Source organism: Pelobates fuscus, chromosome 2 (assembly GCF_036172605.1).
Source record: "Pelobates fuscus isolate aPelFus1 chromosome 2, aPelFus1.pri, whole genome shotgun sequence".
Classification (NCBI taxonomy): domain Eukaryota; kingdom Metazoa; phylum Chordata; class Amphibia; order Anura; family Pelobatidae; genus Pelobates; species Pelobates fuscus.
In genome coordinates, this window is record NC_086318.1 from 238,835,803 (window position 1) to 238,855,173 (window position 19,371).

A 19,371-nucleotide genomic window follows, 5' to 3' on the forward strand; every position below is an offset into this window, starting at 1 on the left:
CTAGGTTTTATCCAAATCCGAAATTCAACTGGAGAAGGTTTAACTGAGGCAATTTTGTCTGAACTTGAAAACCTCAAGATCCCAGTTGGTGATATGAGAGGACAAGGATACGATAATGGATCCAATATGAAGGGCAAACACCAAGGTGTTCAGAAAAGGATCCTGGATTTAAACTTGTGTGCCTTTTATATTCCCTGCAGCGCTCATACATTAAATCTAGTTGTGAATGAATCAGCCATGTCATGCAGGAATGCTGTAACCTTCGTTTCTGTTGTACATAAAATCTATGTGTTTTTGTCAGTTTCCACAGTTCGATGGAATGTTTTTTTTTTCTTTTTTTCAATTCTTTATTTTGGTTGTGCATTTATGATAATCACATAAGCGTTCAGTATGTCACAGCATTGTAAACAAGTTTCAGTATTATACTTTTAGAACTGGGAATGACATTTGAGGAACATGCACATTTTTATAATAATGTTTAAACACGCTTTAACCGTTTAGTTGCGAAAAGTCCCGTTAGGTACAAAGTAATGATGAGTAACACGAAATGTTAGCGTAGAGCTCCTTTAAATGATAGGACTAATACGTTAGCTTAGACTCTGCTGTTAGGGTACAGGGGGCACATTACAGGTTGCTGTGGGCATCTGAGACAGTGTAATCAAGGCATATTAGGTAGGCAGATATTAACATTGTCAGAGTGAACGACTGAACACCAAATTGCTAACTGATCAGGCTCATACTGGTAAAATTTTATGCTTGCCATGAGATGACTATGTGCATGAAAAAGATAGCATTAATTTGACCGGCATACAAACGAAAAGTAATATAAAAAAAAAAAAAAAGAAACAAGAGAAAAACACTTTTTTTTTAAAACCAGATAGGAAGATTCGTTAGGCAGACTATGGCATGACAATGATGTATATAGTTTAAACGGTTGAGTGCCATCCTATGCCGGTTTATCCAGGTTTCAGACAGTTTAGCTGTCTATTACAAAAGCTCATGCGTCGACACATTTTTATATGTTAAAATAATGCAATTGTCAAAGTGAGAGAATAAAAAGTAATTTAAACTTATGCCTATAGTGTTAAAACATTGTGGGAATGATTAGGAGACCGCAGATCAACATATTATAACAGTAGAATAACGAAAAGAATAACATAAGAGAAAGTAATATTGGCTGTGTGCCATGTGGTCTGTCCCTGCAGTGTGATGCAGAAGATGAAGCCTCCCAGCAGTCCATGTTGGTTAGCCTATACCCCGTCTAGAGGCCCGTAGTATGGCCCTAATTGTACTGTTATAGGGTACTTGCAGCTGAGTAGTCAGGACCATGAGCTGTAGCCGTGTCTGGTACGTGATGCCGTGGTGTCGCGGTTCAGCATGCTGGGAGCGGCTGCGATAGTCATCTCTCAGACCCCTTGAGGAAGCAGGAGGCCATCCGCCGTCTCTAGGTGTGGTAAGTCTCCGTTGGGCAGTGAATTTGCGGGTTTGGCGACTCTGCTGGTCCGAGGGCTTGCAACTGCTTAGTAAAGAGCCTTTCTCCGTGAAGTGCTTGTGTCCCCGGCTGGGAGCAGCTCCCCAATATCGTGGGTGATGCGTGGTGGACTGTCTCTGCCTAGGCCGTGGCCTAGGATGGCGTACCTTGGTGGCGCCAGGCTGTTTGCGTCGTGGCACTCTCCGAAGCGCTTGCTTCCTCCGCTTGATCTCTAGTGTTGGTGCCATGTCTTGTGGCCGTTTTGTGGGCGGCCTAGCCTCAGAAGTGTGTTCCCGGCGTGCAAGTTTGGCCCAGAAGTCCTGCAGTATGCGGTCAATCCTTTCCGCTAACGGGGGCAGTCTGGTGCCGGTCGCGAGGCTGCATGCGGTGTCCGCCATGTTTTTCTCAGGGTGATTCCCTGGTGCTTGGTCGTCGCTTATGTTTGCCGGGATATCCCCCGCCGGCATGGGGGGGGGGGAGGTAGAGTCCTCCGGGGAGACCCCAGTCCCCGAAAGTTGCAGCTGCGGAGGGATCGGCCGCCTCCCTCGTGTCGCCTGCTGCTGCCTTCCGTAGGCCCCGGGTCGGTCTCCGGTAAAAGACTGATGCTGGCAGTTGGAACTTTGGGCTGGTAAGGTTGCTTTGGTGTGCCCCTTAGGTTGGGGCTGTTGTGCGAGCAGTTTTAAGGGCTTTGTCTCGTTTATTTCTGCGTTTTTTAGGTTTTTGCCTTGGAGCCCATGTTGTGTGCGACTGCTCGGCATGGCTGCCAGGCTCCGCCCCCTCGATGGAATGTTTTGAAGAAGCACATTGGCAAAATGTGGTAAAACCTTTGTCTGACACCAGATAGTCTTCAAGAATAGATGCTATTCGTCCGTTTAGGTTCCAGGTTGGAGCATTTTTTGATGCTCTCTCTGAAATTTTAAGAGAGAACTTTCACACTGCATTGGTGCAGTCTGATGCTGAATCTCTTTCAAAAGAACCGAATAACTTTAAATTTCTGTGTCTTATTGTATTGTGGTATAACATCCTAAATAGAATAAACTTTGTTAGCAAACTTCGCCAAAGTAGAAGTATGTATCTTCCAGATGTAATAGATACTCTGGAATCCACAACCACTTTTTTGAAGAATTATTGTTCTGAAAAAAGGGTTTGGAAGAAGCAAAAGACCTATCATTACACCCTGTTCCAAATTATTATGCAAATGATATTTTTCTCAATTACCTAAATAATTGATGTAAATAACAGTCAGCATAATTCTCATGTTATCAACTATTAAGAGTACAATTCAAATTTTATTGAACAAACCTCCTAATGATAACAGTATTTTTTTTAAACATAAAAAACTTACAATACACTGTTCCAAATTAATACACACAGTAAGTTTCAAAACACTTTATAGGTTGTAAAGAACTTAAAATTGTCATTTGTTTGGATGTAAACTGCCTCCCACCCTCATAGATCTTTTGCTTGAGGATGCTCCAAAGGTTCTCAATAGGATTGAGGTCAGGGGAGGATGGAGGCCGCACCATGACTTTCTCTCCTTTTATCCCCATAGCAGCCATTGATGCAGAGGTATTCTTTGCAGCATGAGATGGTGCATTGTCATGCATGAAGATGATTTTATTACGGAAAGCATAGTTCTTCCTTCTGTACCAGGGAAGAAAGTGGTCAGTCAGAAACTCTGCATACTTTGCAGAGGTCATCTTTACACCTTCGGAGACCATAAAGGGGCCCACCAGCTCTCTTCCCATGATTCCAGCCCAAAACATGACTCCACCACCGCCTTGCTGACGTCGCAGCCTTGTTGGAACAGGGTGGCTGTCCACCAACCATCCACTACTCCATCCATCTGGACCATCCAGGGTTACACAGCACTCATCAGTGAACAGGACTGTTTGAAAATTAGTCTTCATGTATTTTTCTGGCCAATGCAGCCATTTCTGCTTGTGAGCATTGGTTAGTGGTGGCCGAATAGAAGGTTTATGCACAGTTGCAAGACTCTGGAGGACTCTACACCTTGATGTCCTTGGGACTTCAGAGGCACCAGCAGCTTCAAATATCTGCTTTGCAATGGTATTTTAGCAGCTGCACTCTTGATCCGATGGATGGATCTGGCAGAAATCTTCCTCAATGTGCCTTTATCTGCACGAACCCGTCTGTGCTCTGAATCAGCCACAAATCTCTTAATAGTGCGATGACCACGCTTAGGTTTTCGTGAAATATCTAATATCCCGAGCGAGCCGGTTCCCCCTGAAGAGCCTGTGTTTGGTGAAACGCGCGTCGGGGCTCGATAATTGATCCGGTGTTACTGACTTTATATGAATTTTCGTGCTACCTTACACGCTAAACCTTACAGTATTCTAGCCATCTCGGTTACACCGAGGATCGTTGGACTCTGATCATTAGATTCAACTCAGCATCCTAGTTTGCTAATTTTTACGGGTATAGCTAGGTGCCCACGAAGGCACAGATTAGAACAGCCGTTAATAGGAAGCAGAGCTCTGCTAACCACGTAGGTGCCCACGAAGGCACAGTATATCTCTGACTACTATTTAGGTGCCCACGAAGGCACAGTATATCTAGTACTACCATAGCCCGACCATAAGCTAGGTGCCCTTGAAGGCACAGATTATAAAACAGAGCAAAAATAAATAACAATGAACTAAAAGTGCATGCAATTGTGCAAAGCTTATTTTAGCTGGATGATATGAGCTAAAGGTGTTTACATGTTACTGGAAAGGACGACCCCAGTATCAGTAGAGTACATGCTAAAGTTTACTGACTGATATAGCTACATCTAGTATTATTAAAGGTCATGAATTTCCATTTGCATTTATCCATTTAGGGTTATCCCCTGTGCTGTCCCTGTAATCCCTTATCTACTACCATAGGACCAACTCTCTATTATAGCACCTTGATACTAGTTGCACCACGTAATGCAGTTTGAGTAATAGTTACGGGTTTTGCACTGATACTGGCTATTTTATTATAGCTATGTCCATCTGTTTTACCATGATTATTGTGCATTATATGGAAATTCATGACCGTTAATAATACTAGATGTAGCTATATCAGTCAGTAAACTTTAGCATGTACTCTACTGATACTGGGGTCGTCCTTTCCAGTAACATGTAAACACCTTTAGCTCATATCATCCAGCTAAAATAAGCTTTGCACAATTGCATGCACTTTTAGTTCATTGTTATTTAATTTTGCTCTGTTTTATAATTATTGTTCTGTTGAATAAATGTTAATAAAGTACACTTTACAACCACAAATTTGTTCTTTTTTTTCTCTAAAAGAAAAACATGTTCAAGGGAAAGTCTAGGCACCAGAATTACTATTACGTAATGGAGTGGTTTTGGTGAAAAGGACTTGTCCCTACTGTCAAATGTAAATATGGCATTTCCTAAGAAAAGGCAGAGTTTACAGCTGCTTCTAAGGATATCTCTAGTGACTGTCAATCAATCCGTCACTACAGACACTTTTTATCATTGTGCTGTATTCTTTGCTGTACCAGCCAGTATTATGCCTCTTGGAAGAGCTGTTGATTGGCAAAGCATGGTGACTGCTATGCATGCACAGTGCTCCTCACTAGAGAAATGTGGAAATGGCTGAGATAATTAGTAACTATAATCTCAACTAGGAGAGGGATGACCGCTATGGCAAAACCGATGCAATGTGCGATAAGAGTTAAATGGCTTTATCTAGTAAATAAATTGGCCCTTTACATCTAAATACCTCTGACATTAGAAAAACAAATGTTAGAGTTGTCATTATAAATAACATTTAGCTATATATACATATATAGCGGCAAAATGCTCCTTCGCCTGTGTAGACAAAAATCATTGCACCCACCCCCCACCCCCTTCCCTCTCTTTCTCCTCCTTTTAAATTCACTCAATTTGCTAATTCAAACTCATATATGCAAACATTGCAGGTATCCATCAGCCCCCTGGTTCTCCTTGTCTCTTCCTTGACCATTTTGCTGCCTGGCTTCCTTACTTCCTTTCAAGCAATATCCCATCCCTAATTCTCGCGGATTTCAACATTCCCATAAACCCACCCTTGTCCTCGGTAGCATTAAAACGTATTTCAAACACCTCCTCCTTTGGCCTATCGCAATGGGTAATTCTCCCACACATGTAGCTGGCAATACCCTAGATCTTATTTTTTCAAATGCATGCTCAGTCTCCAATCTCTGTAATACTCCATTTCCTCTATCAGACCACCTCCTATCATTTCTTCTTGAGTGCCCCCACACCTAGTATCCTCAACCTAATCTCCTTCAACTCAGGAGGAATTTGAATTATCTTGATATCCAGCAGCTATCAACTGTAATCCATTCTGAACTCTCATCCATCCCTACCCTCTCCTGTCCCTCTCTGGCTATCTCCTCATATAATGCTACCCTCACCTCTGCCCTAGACGCTTCAGCCCCGCTCTAAGCACACACCTCAAAGAGGGCGCGCTTCCAACCATGGCACACTAAGTCAACACGCTACCTGCAGAGATGCTCCCATACAAAAAGACCTCCTCAATCCTCTTCAATCTGGCTTTTGCCCCCTCGACTCTACTGATACTGCTCTTATTAAAGTCACAAATTGCCTAATCGCAACTAAATCCAAAGGCCACTACTCCATACTAATTCTTCTTGACCTCTCTCCTGCCTTTTACACTGTTGATCATGGCTTCCTTCTCCTAACTCTTCAATCTCTTGGTCTCTGTGACACAGCCCTCTCATGGTTCTCCTCCTATCTCTCCCAACGCTCCTTCAGTGTCTCTTTTTCCAGCGACACCTCTTCTCCTTGTCCTGTCTCTGTCGGAGTCCCTCAAGGTTAAGTTCTTGGTCCCCTTTTGTTCTCTCTCTATACTGCGTCTCTTGGCAAACTCATTAATTAATATGGATTCCACTACTACCTGTACGCCGACTACACCCAGATATACCTCTCATCCCCTGACCTCTCCTCTGCTGTCCTACAATGTGTCACAAATTGCCTCTCTTCTATCTCTTATTGGATGTCCTCCCGCTTTCTGAAACTCAATCTCTCTAAAACTGAGTTTCTTATTTTTCCTCCTCCTTCACTCTCCCTGCAGGTTGACGGTACCTGCCTCACCCCATCCTTTCAAGCTTGCTGTCTTGGTGTCATTTTTGATCCTGGCCTCACCTTTGCGCCACAATGGATAAATAACCTAAACTTCAATATCCCTGATCAACTGCGATCTGAAACTCTTCACTAAGATACTCTCGCAGAGACTACAATCATACCTCCCGGACTTGGTCCATGGGGACCAGGTGGGATTCACTCCGCAACGGGAAGCGAGGGACAACACGACCAGGGCGCTCGCCCTGATCCACGCCGCAGCAACCAGCGACACGGGCCTTCTTCTGCTCTCAACAGACGCAGAGAAGGCCTTTGACAGGATATCTTGGGACTTTCTGTTCCAGGTGCTAGAAGAGCTGGGGCTGGGCCCATTCATGATGGCCTGGGTCAGAGCGCTTTACTCCAAACCGACGGCGCGTGTATGCGTAAATGGAGCCTTCACCAACCCCTTCCCAATAACAAATGGGACCAGACAGGGATGCCCCCTCTCGCCCCTCCTATTCGTACTAGCCCTGGAACCATTTCTAAACTCGATCAGGCGTAACCCGTCCATACCGGGGTTGAAAATAGGGAAGAAAAAGCACTCCGTAGCGGCGTACGCAGACGACTTACTATTCTTCGTCACCGAACCTGACACCGCTATGTCGGCAATCCAGCAGGAGTTCGCCGACTATGGAGAGCTATCAAACTTCAAGATAAACTTCTCCAAATCCACAATACTCAACGTATCAATACCACCACGAGAGGCAATGACACTGAAACGAGAACTGCCATTCCAATGGTCAGAGGTCTCCTTACGATACCTGGGGGCGGTGATCACGAAAGATCTCGCCCAACTTTACGCGCCCAACTTCCAGCCACTGCTGGACACCATTCAGAAAGACCTCAAAGAATGGGAGCAGGTGCGGCTTTCATGGTTAGGGAGGGTGGGAGTTCTTAAGATGAACATTCTACCACGGGTGTTGTATGGACCCTGACCCTTTGACAAAAGGTCTGTCCACGCTTTATGGCATGCTCATGCAGCTGAGAAGGCCGCCCCCGAGCTTCATGGGGAAATGGGAAGTGGCACTAAACACAACCTTCACACCTGCCCAATGGGACAAGATGTGCACCCTCACACTACACTGCGCACCGTCCAGCGGGACGCAGGAGACGGCTTACAAAATCCTGACTCTATGGTACCGCACTCCGTATCAAACACACATATATGACCCCACGACAGACGACACATGCTGGAGATGCGCAAGACATACAGGTACCTTCCTTCACATATGGTGGGACTGCCCACTCATTCAACCATTCTGGGAACACATATATAACATCATTAAGAGATTCACAGACACCCCGCCACCGAAGGACCCTGCAACGTTCCTACTACACCACACTACTCTCAAAGCATCACTATATAAAAAAACCCTCACGATCAGAATACTTAATGTGGCTAAAAGCCTCATCCCCATCTATTGGAAAAAACAGACCGCCCCATCAATGGGAACATGGTTCCAACGAATGGAGGAACTCAGAACACTAGAGGAGCTCTCCCTACAGGCAGAAGGGAAATCACAGACATACCAGATGATATGGACACACTGGATAGTGACTACCGGAAAGCTGGACTTCCAGCATATGTTACACTAGACGAACACAGACCGGTTTTCTGCTAGAATGGAAGAGACCCCCCCCCTGTCCCCCCTCCCCCCCTCTCCTCCCCCTCCCCCCCTCCCGTCTCCCCCCCTCCCAACGGGCCGGGGGGCGAGGACACGCATGCACAGAAACGGAACTGATAGAGGAGACACCACGGATAGACAGACTCAAACATGATACATAAGGCAGGGTGGACTAGGGGATGCAGATGTAAGACGGGGTGGGATCCCAGACACTCTGGCATGGGAGGGGGAAGACATTCTGAACCGTGGAACCGGAGCACACACAACAGAGAGACACCAATGAGGGGTAGACGATCAAAGGAAAGGGAACGGGAGACGCAGACCGACCAATATAGCCAGAGGTGCAAGCAGCCCCAAGAAACACTATGCTTTGCCTCTCCCCCCCCCCCCTCTCCCATGACGAGGGTCACCCACCCTTAACACAAGAGACCCCTAACGAAAACCCCAAGACTACCGCTAAACCCGGGAATAGCACGAGCACTGGGAAGTCGGGGGTACGCCTAGCATATCGTACACAATTAAAGGGACACTATAGTCACCTGAACAACTTCAGCTTAATGAGGTTGTTTAGGTGAGTGCTACAGCTACCCGGAGCCTTTTTCTTGTAAGCACTGTATTTTCTGAGAAAATGCAGTGTTTACATTGGAAGCTTGGAACACCTCTTGTTGCAGTCAATCAGACGGCCACCAGAGGGACTTCCGAGTTCAGAGGCCCTAAAAAGGCCTCTCGTCCGATGCATTCTGGGTGAATGCATCAGACGGGCTATCAGCACACAAAGCACTGTGAACGCGCTTTGTGTGCTGACAGCCTGTCAGCACTGCTGTGGGCGTGGCTTCAGCTGACAGCTGAAGCCCGAACCCACAGGGATGCTGTCTGGCCACAATAGTGGTTGAAGGGAGGGGGGGGACGGACCTACTCTCCTCCCCCCCCCCCCCGGCCCCCACCCCTGAGCGGTGAGTGGGGGCCCTAAAAATAAGGGTGGCACATACTGCCCCCCCGGCCCCCACCCCTGTGCGGCGGGTGGGGGCACTAAAATTATCAATAAGGGGGGACCTATTGTCCCCCCCCGGCCCCCACCCCTGTGCGGTGGGTGGGGGCCTTAAAATAAAAAATAAGGGGGGGACATACTGCCCCCCCCCGGCCCCCACCCCTGTGCGGCGGGTGGGGGCCCTAAAATTCACAATAAGGGGGGGGGCCTACTGCCCCCCCCCCCGGCCCCCACCCCTGAGCGGTGGGTGGGGGCCCTAAAATTCACAATAAGGGGGGGGACCTACTGCCCCCCCCCCGGCCCCCACCCCTGAGCGGTGGGTGGGGGCCCTAAAATTCACAATAGGGGGGGGACCTACTGTCCCCCCCCGGCCCCCACCCCTGTGCGGCGGGTGGGGGCCCTAAAATTCACAATAAGGGGGGGGGACCTACTGCCCCCCCCCGGCCCCCACCCCTGAGCGGTGGGTGGGGGCCCTAAAATTATCAATAGGGGGGGACCTATTGTCCCCCCCCGGCCCCCACCCCTGAGCGGTGGGTGGGGGCCCTAAATACAAAGGGGGTGGGGACCCTAGTTAACCCTCTCCCCCCCCCCCCCCCCAAAAAAAAAAAACTTATCTCCCTACCTACCCCCTCACCCTAAAAATAATGAGGGGGGACCCTTTAACTAAAAACCTGTAAAGAAAAAAAAAATAAGATAAAAACAACTTACCATTCGATGTTTTCTTTCTTCTAAAATCTTCTTTCTTCAGCCCCAAAAAAGGCCAAATAAAAATCCATAATAACCGACGCAATAAAAAAAAAAAAAAAAAAAACCCGAGCGCAAAAAAAATAATCCATCTTCACCCATGGAGGGCTCCGCGCAGACTGAGCTCCGCAGGGCGGGGGAAGGCTTATAAAGCCTTGCCCCGCCCTGCAATTAGGCTAAGAACACTCTGATTGGTGGGTTTAAGCCAATCAGAGTGCTCTTTGTCATTTTACAAGCGTGGGAAAGTTCTTTGGAATTTTCCCACGCTTGTAAAATGACACAGAGCACTGTGATTGGATGGCTTGAAATCCATCCAATCACAGTGCTCTTTGTCATTTTACAAGCGTGGGAAAGTTCTTTGGAATTTTCCCACGCTTGTAAAATGACACAGAGCACTGTGATTGGATGGATTTCAAGCCATCCAATCACATTGCTCTGTGTCATTTTACAAGCGTGGGAAAATTCAAAAGAACTTTCCCACGCTTGTAAAATGACAAAGAGCACTGTGATTGGATGGCTTGAAATCCATCCAATCACAGTGCTCTTTGTCATTTTACAAGCGTGGGAAAATTCCAAAGAACTTTCCCACGCTTGTAAAATGACACAGAGCACGGTGATTGGATGGCTTGAAATCCATCCAATCACAGTGCTCTTTGTCATTTTACAAGCGTGGGAAAATTCCAAAGAACTTTCCCACGCTTGTAAAATGACACAGAGCACTGTGATTGGATGGCTTGAAATCCATCCAATCACAGTGCTCTGTGTCATTTTACAAGTGTGGGAAAATTCCAAAGAACTTTCCCACGCTTGTAAAATGACAAAGAGCACTCTGATTGGCTTAAACCCACCAATCAGAGTGTTCTTAGCCTAATTGCAGGGCGGGGCAAGGCTTTATAAGCCTTCCCCCGCCCTACGGAGCTCAGTCTGCGCGGAGCCCTCCATGGGTGAAGATGGATTATTTTTTTTTGCGCTCGGTTTTTTTTTTTTTTTTTTTAATTGCGTCGGTTATTATGGATTTTTATTTGGCCTTTTTTGGGGCTGAAGAAAGAAAATTTTAGAAGAAAGAAAACATTGAATGGTAAGTTGATTTTATCTCATTTTTTTACAGGTTTTTAGTTAATGGTCCCCCCTCATTATTTTTAGGGTGAGGGGGGTAGGTAGGGAGATATTTTTTTTTTGGGGGGAGGGTTAACTAGGGTCCCCCCCCCTTTGTATTTAGGGCCCCCACCCACCGCTCAGGGGTGGGGGCCGGGGGGGGACAATAGGTCCCCCCCCCTTATTGATAATTTTAGGGCCCCCACCCGCCGCTCAGGGGTGGGGGCCGGGGGGGGGGGGGACAGTAGGTCCCCCCCCCTTATTGATAATTTTAGGGCCCCCACCCGCCGCACAGGGGTGGGGGCCGGGGGGGGGACAGTAGGTCCCCCCCCTTATTGATCATTTTAGGGCCCCCACCCGCCGCTCAGGGGTGGGGGCCGGGGGGGGGCAGTAGGTCCCCCCCCTCATTGATAATTGTAGGGCCCCCACCCGCCGCTCAGGGGTGGGGGCCGGGGGGGGACAGTAGGTCCCCCCCTCATTGATAATTTTAGGGCCCCCACCCGCCGCACAGGGGTGGGGGCCGGGGGGGGGACAGTAGGTCCCCCCCCCTCATTGATAATTTTAGGGCCCCCACCCGCCGCACAGGGGTGGGGGCCGGGGGGGGACAGTAGGTCCCCCCCTCATTGATAATTCTAGGGCCCCCACCCGCCGCACAGGGGTGGGGGCCGGGGGGGGGACAGTAGGTCCCCCCCCTCATTGATAATTTTAGGGCCCCCACCCGCCGCACAGGGGTGGGGGCCGGGGGTGGGACAGTAGGTCCCCCCCCTCATTGATAATTTTAGGGCCCCCACCCGCCGCACAGGGCGGGTGGGGGCCCTAAATTATTATTGATAATTTTAGAAAGCGAGCTGAGCTGTCAGTCAGACAGCTCAGCTCGCGAACGCGCATTCCGCGCACATGCGCGGTAAAGCGCTCAGGTTCTTCATAGGGCGGCATTCAATGCCGCTCTATGAAGAACGCGATTGGTCCAGCGCGAAGCCGTCCCATTGGGCCCCGCGATTTCGTCATTTTGACGAAAAAGGGGGCGCGGCCTAGCGGGGAGCTCGGCGCTGGAACGGAGGTAAGTTTTTAATATAAAAACACCGATTTTTTTTTTTTAATGAATGAAAGTTCATATAAAAGCAAGAAGGAAGGCTGGGGGACCTGTCTTTCTTGCTTTTATATGGTGACTATAGAGTCCCTTTAAGGACCCGTGGGTCCAATACCATTGAAACATGACTACGTATAGGTGTCTTACATAAGACCGGAATATTTCTTTGCTCTTTATTACTTGGACCTGCGCGTCCGCAATGTTGGTTATACCTGTTGAAATTCTTGACGACATCCACATCAAAGTATAGGTTGACAAAAGATAAAATATTGAAGAATGGCCAAAGGGCCCATATGTAATAGGTCCCTATAACTGAAGCTACAATGGACCTGCGAGTCCACCTTGTTGATGGGCCTGCACGCCCGCGTTATAACTGTTATTCAAGCTTTATAGACAACGCATAGACCTGCGAGTCTAATTGACTTATGCCTTTCTATCTTTGTCAAGGTAAAATAAAAATAAAAATCATATTTACAAAATAACCTAAACTTCTTCTAAATAAATGCATTTTGTAAATAAAACCAATAATATTGCAAGCATCTATTCTGCTCATTTTTGTGTTTCAGTCAATATGAGTTGACAATTCTGCATGTCAATTAGAATTATAGTGAAGTACATTCCTAAATATATTTACTGTGTTAAATAAATCTAAACAATATATCGCCATAACAAGAAAAAAATAATTATGTTGAAGAAAAAATTACATAGTATGAGAATTTACATTCACTTAGTATTTCTATTGTTAACTACAATAAAACGATATTTAGATCTAAAGCGAACGTGAAGTTTATTAAAAGCATATAGTACCCACCATCTCCGCATACTTCTTAGTCAAAACTTCAAATTTCTCCTCTGGTGTGTTTAACTTGCTTAAGCTTTGTATGAACATTGCAGCCTCTTTTCCTAAGAGAAATAGTTTGTGTTAAAACATATCAGAAAAAAAAGCAATGCATATTTAGCCTTGTCTGCTTTGTATAACTTTAAAAGCAGAAAATATTCAGCATGCATAGATCAAGAGATAACTGGTTTGCAATTTTTTATTGTAATAACGATCACCATTGTCTATTTTGGTAATTTATTTGAGTACTGTTCTATATGGTAAGATTTTCATTGATCCATATCCAAATTATTAATAATTACAAACTCAGAAAACAAAAAGTATATGGTCATGGAAATACCATGTCATCGTATTATTTTATAGAGCACTAGGAACATTTCCTATATATGTCTTGCTAGCTAAATCAATTTAGGAGGTATGAAATCAGGTCAGGAGTGGGTAGGGATGCCAATGATATTACTTTCATCATTTGTGATGCCCAAAATAAGCAGTCTTGAGGTTCTAAATTGTCCTAGTGCAGTGGTTCTTTACCCATTGGTCAAGACCAGGGCCACCATCAGAGGGGTACACCCAACATGCATGCACAGCCCGGACTGCCCAGGGGCCCAAATAGTATATCTCTATGTATGCTCCTCTGAGGCCCAGGTCACTGCAGACTTTCATAGTGAAGAGTAGGCCCAGGAGACTCCACCTCTGACAGGTTTTCTTGTCAAAGCATTACCATGTGGGGTTACTATGAAATGCTTCAATGCGGCATGCATGTCAGGCTCGAGAGAGAGGGTGAGGACCTGCTGCATGCCAGAGGTGGAAACTGATGTCTCTAACTATAAATGCACGGACAACCAGCAAGTGTAATGTCCACCCTCCCTCTTCTTACAGTGGCCAGAGAGGGGGGGGCATGAATAAAAAATGAATATATATTTTTTTTAAATAAAAAAATAGGGCTCCCTGCCCCTATCTTACCACACATAATTACATACGCACAACATCCACTACACAAACACTGCATCCACTATACACACACACACACACAAACACACTGCATCCACTACACAAACACTGCATCTACATAGTACACATATTGCATCTGCTATACCAGGGGTGCCCAAAAGGTTGATCCTGATCATCGAAGCTCTATTGAAGAACTACAACTCCCATGATGCTTTGCATATCTTTAGAATGGCAAAGCATAATGAAAGTTGTAGTTTTAGAACATCTGGGGATCTAACTTTTGAGCACTTCTGAACTATACACACACTGCATCCACTACACACAGACTGCATCCACTATACACACATACTATGCATCCACGACACAAACACGCACCTCATCTACTACACACACACTACAGCCACTTTACACACACACACACTACATCCACTACACACACACTTCATCCACTACACACACTACATACACTATACACACTGCATCCACTTTCCACACATTGCATACACGATATACACACTGAATACACCACAATCACACACTGCATCCATCACACACACTGCATCCACTACACACACTGCATCTAATATACACACACACGGCATCCACTAAACACTGCAACTACTTTACATACAAACAGCATCCACTAAATGCTGCAACTACTCTACATATACACTGCATCTACTGAACACTGCAACTACGCTACATACACACTCACACTGCATCCACTAAACACTGCAACTACTCTACACTACACTGCATCTTTGTGGGCAGACTGCATATCCAGGAGCATTGTTAATGAGCATTTATGCAACTTTTTAAATAGCATTTTCTTATTTGTTTCCAGGTAGAAAATTATTACTTTATACCATTCACAAATATACAAGTACACATAGACACAAGATAAGTATATAGGCCAGCTTAAGCAGGTACTGCTTTTTCTTTTTACAAAACAACTGTAACATTGACTAATTCTTTCCAAGTGTTGATAATGGAGTGAAATAGAAGCTGAATACTGTCAGCAGTTGCCTTGTACCTCGAGGCATCATAGATGTCCATAATTTTCTTGAGATTACAAATAATACATAATCCTTCTATTGCAATGTGCCTACAAGCTGCCTGACTTTGTAAAATGCAAGGAGTCTTCCATAAAGAACACTATCAGTAATACTTAGACCATATCCTGCTGTATCTTGTAGACTGATAGAACTGAGAATAAGCCACAGTGCCCAAGCAGTTTATGAAAACTATTCACTGGTTTTGGTCTATAATTTCAAGAATAGAGTCATCATGATTACTAAGATAAACTTGAAGGAACCTATTGGATTGAGAAATAGTTCTTTGAATTTTTAGGCATGTGGAACAAAATATCATAATCATATTTGATTCATTGATGATGCTGTTTCTATGCAGATTGAAGAAAACAGCCCAACAGCAAGTACCAGACCCAATTGTACTCACTCTGAGGATCATCTCACTCTCTTGTTATCAAGAATAAAAAATGCCAACCACTATTTTCTACAAAAGCATTTTTCAGCTGCTATGGATTTGTCCCTTATGCTTTTAGAAAGCATATCTCAGGCTTGTCCACCTTCACTAAGATTAAAGATGGACAGTTTAATTAAACTGAACACACTTTTTGATGGACTTTCCATAATGAAAGATAAGGACAGCTTCCTCCAAGCTTCACACAGTTCTACACATTACAAGATATTGTTAATAATACATCATGGTCATCTTATTTCCTAATATTTTCTATCCCTTTTTTACGCACAAAATTAAAGAGTGAATACACATTTAAAAGTTCATACCAGTACAAAGAATCCAATAAATGAATGATGATCCAGCACTCCTCCATTATTAAATGGCAACATTTTAATGAACACAATAATCTTTCTCCTCGACTCCAATCAGGGACACATTTTGCAGAGGAGTTTGAGGTTGAGTTCCCTGTATTTCCCATGGGAAGTATACTGCTGCACTTTTATTCTATACCTTGTTTAAACAAGTGCATACTTAGCCACTTTGTCCGAGAGTTTCTAGAGGGAATCTCTCAAGAAAAAAGTAGTCACATTGAGTAATCTACCCACATACCACTTTACACTGTGGTCTTCCATTTGAATGCACTTCTGTTGAGAAAACAAGTATATTGCTACTTATGTCCTATGACTATTACCAGCAGATGAATGAGCAGACAACGTAAGTACATTACAGTAAAACAAGTCTCTATAGCACAAGGCAAAATTGCCTTTCATCAATTTCTTTAATGACTGAAATGCTCCTATTAGTATACAAGATTATCAGGGGTGACTATAAAATAATTAATACTTAAAACAAGTATTAAAACAATCAACAACAAAAAAGTGGATTTTAAAATCCAGCTGAAGTCCTTAGCTACAAAATAAAACAACAAAACAATCTGACTTCAATCCAGAGAGATCATGCATCCATAAAGCTTCTCATGCTATGCAATTTCAATGTACACAATGGGTTTGCAATGCATTAATTAACTTGTTAAACGTTCCAGGTAATCATGGACTTAGCTGAGAATAAAATTTTTAATCTTAAGGTTTAAAGAGATACCACAGCTGATCTTTTTAAAATAGATTATTTCCCATATTTTAGCACTTCATTAACTAGGGATTATTTGGAGCGGTATGCATGCAGAAGAGTGGGTAAGCGGGCCATGATGTGCATGTTTGTCCAAAATATACAGACCAGACAAGAAAGGGAGCAGGGAAACCCACACAATTGGTATGAACACACACTGACTGATATCTTCTGGCCAGATCCACACAGGTCAAACCATGCAGAGAGGACTACTGATGGGCACTCTGCATGATCCTAGTGCATTCAGTGGTGCACTTGTGCAGTGCTGGCTGGGGACAGTTTCACCATGTTCCTGGTTGCAGGACACCAGAGGACAAGATAAGATGATGAGACTGGGCCCTGAAGTCAGTAGTGTCCTTCCTTAATTGGTGTAGTTGGGAGCCCTGCAATAGTGCTTGCAAATAGCTTTTTGTTGGTTTAAAAAATGAACACAGTTTAACCCCTTAAGACCGCAGCCAAATGTACAAGTTGTGATCCAAAAAAAATGTAAACAAACCACAGAATTTTACTATATGTCTGTTCAACAATAATTTACCTCTTTCATACTAAGTGCACCCACACTTATTATATATCATTTTGTTCAGGGGAAACAGGGCTTTCATTTAATATCAAACATTCATGTATGGAACTCCATTTTATATGAATAAAATCTAAAAAACTTGAAAAAATTATGAAATCTTGTTATTTTTCAATTTCAGCATGGCAATTTAACTGTTAATGTCAGAATACTATTCGGTTTTCCTGCAATAAAACATACATATTTGTATTCAGAAATGTCTCACGAGTAAAACAGTACCCCCCATGTATAGGTTTTATGGGGTTTTGGAAAGTTACAGGGTCAAATATACGACTTGTCCATTATTTTATTTTCTGCATAGAAATTTGACAGATTGGTTTGAGTGACCTAGGTTGCCTTTTAGACCGTATGGCAGCCCAGAAATGAAAATTACCCCCATCATGGCATACCATTTGAAAAAGTAGACATCCCAGGGTATTCAAAATGGGGTATGGACAGTCTTTTGTAGTAGCCACTTGGGCACAAACCCTAGCCAAAGTTAGCGTTTTTTTTTGTGTTTTCTTTTTTTTACATAAAATCTGTACTTTCACTGATAATATTATTGTTAGTATATAGTTTACTGCCCTGAAACACTCCTAGTTCTGCTCAGTGATGTCTCACGAGCGCCATGGTACCCCCCATGTATAGGTTTTATGGGGTTTTGGAAAGTTTCAGGGTCATATATACGGCTTATCCATTTATGCTTTTTCACCTTGAAATTTGTCAGATTAGTTTGCAGTGTCCAGGCTGCCTTTGAGACCGTATGGCAGCCAAGAAATGAAAATTACCCCCATCATGGCATACCATTTGAAAAAGTAGACATCCCAGGGTATTCAAAATGGGGTATGCCCAGTCTTTTTTAGTAGCCACTTGGGCACAAACCCTAGCCAAATTTAGTGTTTGGTTTTTTTTTTTGCATTTTTCACATAAAATCTGTACTTTCACTGATAATATTATTGTTAGTATATAGTTTACTGCCCTGAAACACTCCTAGTTCTGCTCAGTGAGGTCTCACGAGCGCCATGGTACCCCCCATGTATAGGTTTTATGGGGTTTTGAAAAGTTTCAGGGTCATATATACGGCTTATCCATTTATGCTTTTTCACCTTGAAATTTGTCAGATTAGTTTGCAGTGTCCAGGCTGCCTTTGAGACCGTATGGCAGCCAAGAAATGAAAATTACCCCCATCATGGCATACCATTTGAAAAAGTAGACATCCCAGGGTATTCAAAATGGGGTATGCCCAGTCTTTTCTAGTAGCCACTTGGGCACAAACCCTAGCCAAATTTAGTGTTTGTTTGTTTTTTTTGCATTTTTCACATAAAATCTGTACTTTCACTGATAATATTATTGTTAGTATATAGTTTACTGCCCTGAAACACTCCTAGTTCTGCTCAGTGAGGTCTCACGAGCGCCATGGTACCCCCCATGTATAGGTTTTATGGGGTTTTGAAAAGTTTCAGGGTCATATATACGGCTTATCCATTTATGCTTTTTCACCTTGAAATTTGTCAGATTAGTTTGCAGTGTCCAGGCTGCCTTTGAGACCGTATGGCAGCCAAGAAATGAAAATTACCCCCATCATGGCATACCATTTGAAAAAGTAGACATCCCAGGGTATTCAAAATGGGGTATGCCCAGTCTTTTTTAGTAGCCACTTGGGCACAAACCCTAGCCAAATTTAGTGTTTTTTTTTTTTTTTTGCATTTTTCACATAAAATCTGTACTTTCACTGATAATATTATTGTTAGTACAGTGGAACCTCGGTTAACGAATGCCTCGGTAAACGAAAAATTCGGTTTACGTATAAAAATTCATTTAAAAAAATGCCTCGGTTTACGTATTTTTTTCGCAATACAAAACAAGTGTCCCAGTTTATAGCTCCGCCCCCTGCATACTGAAGTGTGGGTAGCACGTGAGTGTGTAGTGTGGAGGTGTTGGAGAGGTTTTGGAGCCATTTGCAGCAAGTTGTGGAGCCTTGTGGAGCCTTTTGGAGCCATTTTCAGCAAGTTGTGGAGCCTTTTGAAGCCACTTGCAGCAAGTTGTGGAGCCTTTTGGAGCCATTTTCAGCAAGTTGTGGAGCCTTTTGAAGCCACTTGCAGCAAGTTGTGGAGCCTTTTGGAGCCATTTGCAGCAAGTTGTGGAGCCTTTTGGAGCCATTTACAGCAAGTTGTGGAGCCTTGTGGAGCCTTTTGGAGCCATTTTCAGCAAGTTTTGGAGCCTTTTGGAGCCATTTGCAGCAGGTTTTGGAGCCTTTTTGGT

General features: G+C 44.3%; 1 protein-coding gene across 1 annotated transcript in view; it reads right to left on the reverse strand.

Moving 5' to 3' along the window:
• Positions 1-19,371, reverse strand: part of TXLNB (taxilin beta) — a 119,931-nt gene that overhangs the window by 64,796 nt on the left and 35,764 nt on the right. The window contains exon 3 of the mRNA XM_063443300.1: positions 12,969-13,060. Coding sequence (XP_063299370.1) covers positions 12,969-13,060 — 92 coding nt within the window. The remainder of the gene's footprint in view (positions 1-12,968; positions 13,061-19,371) is intronic.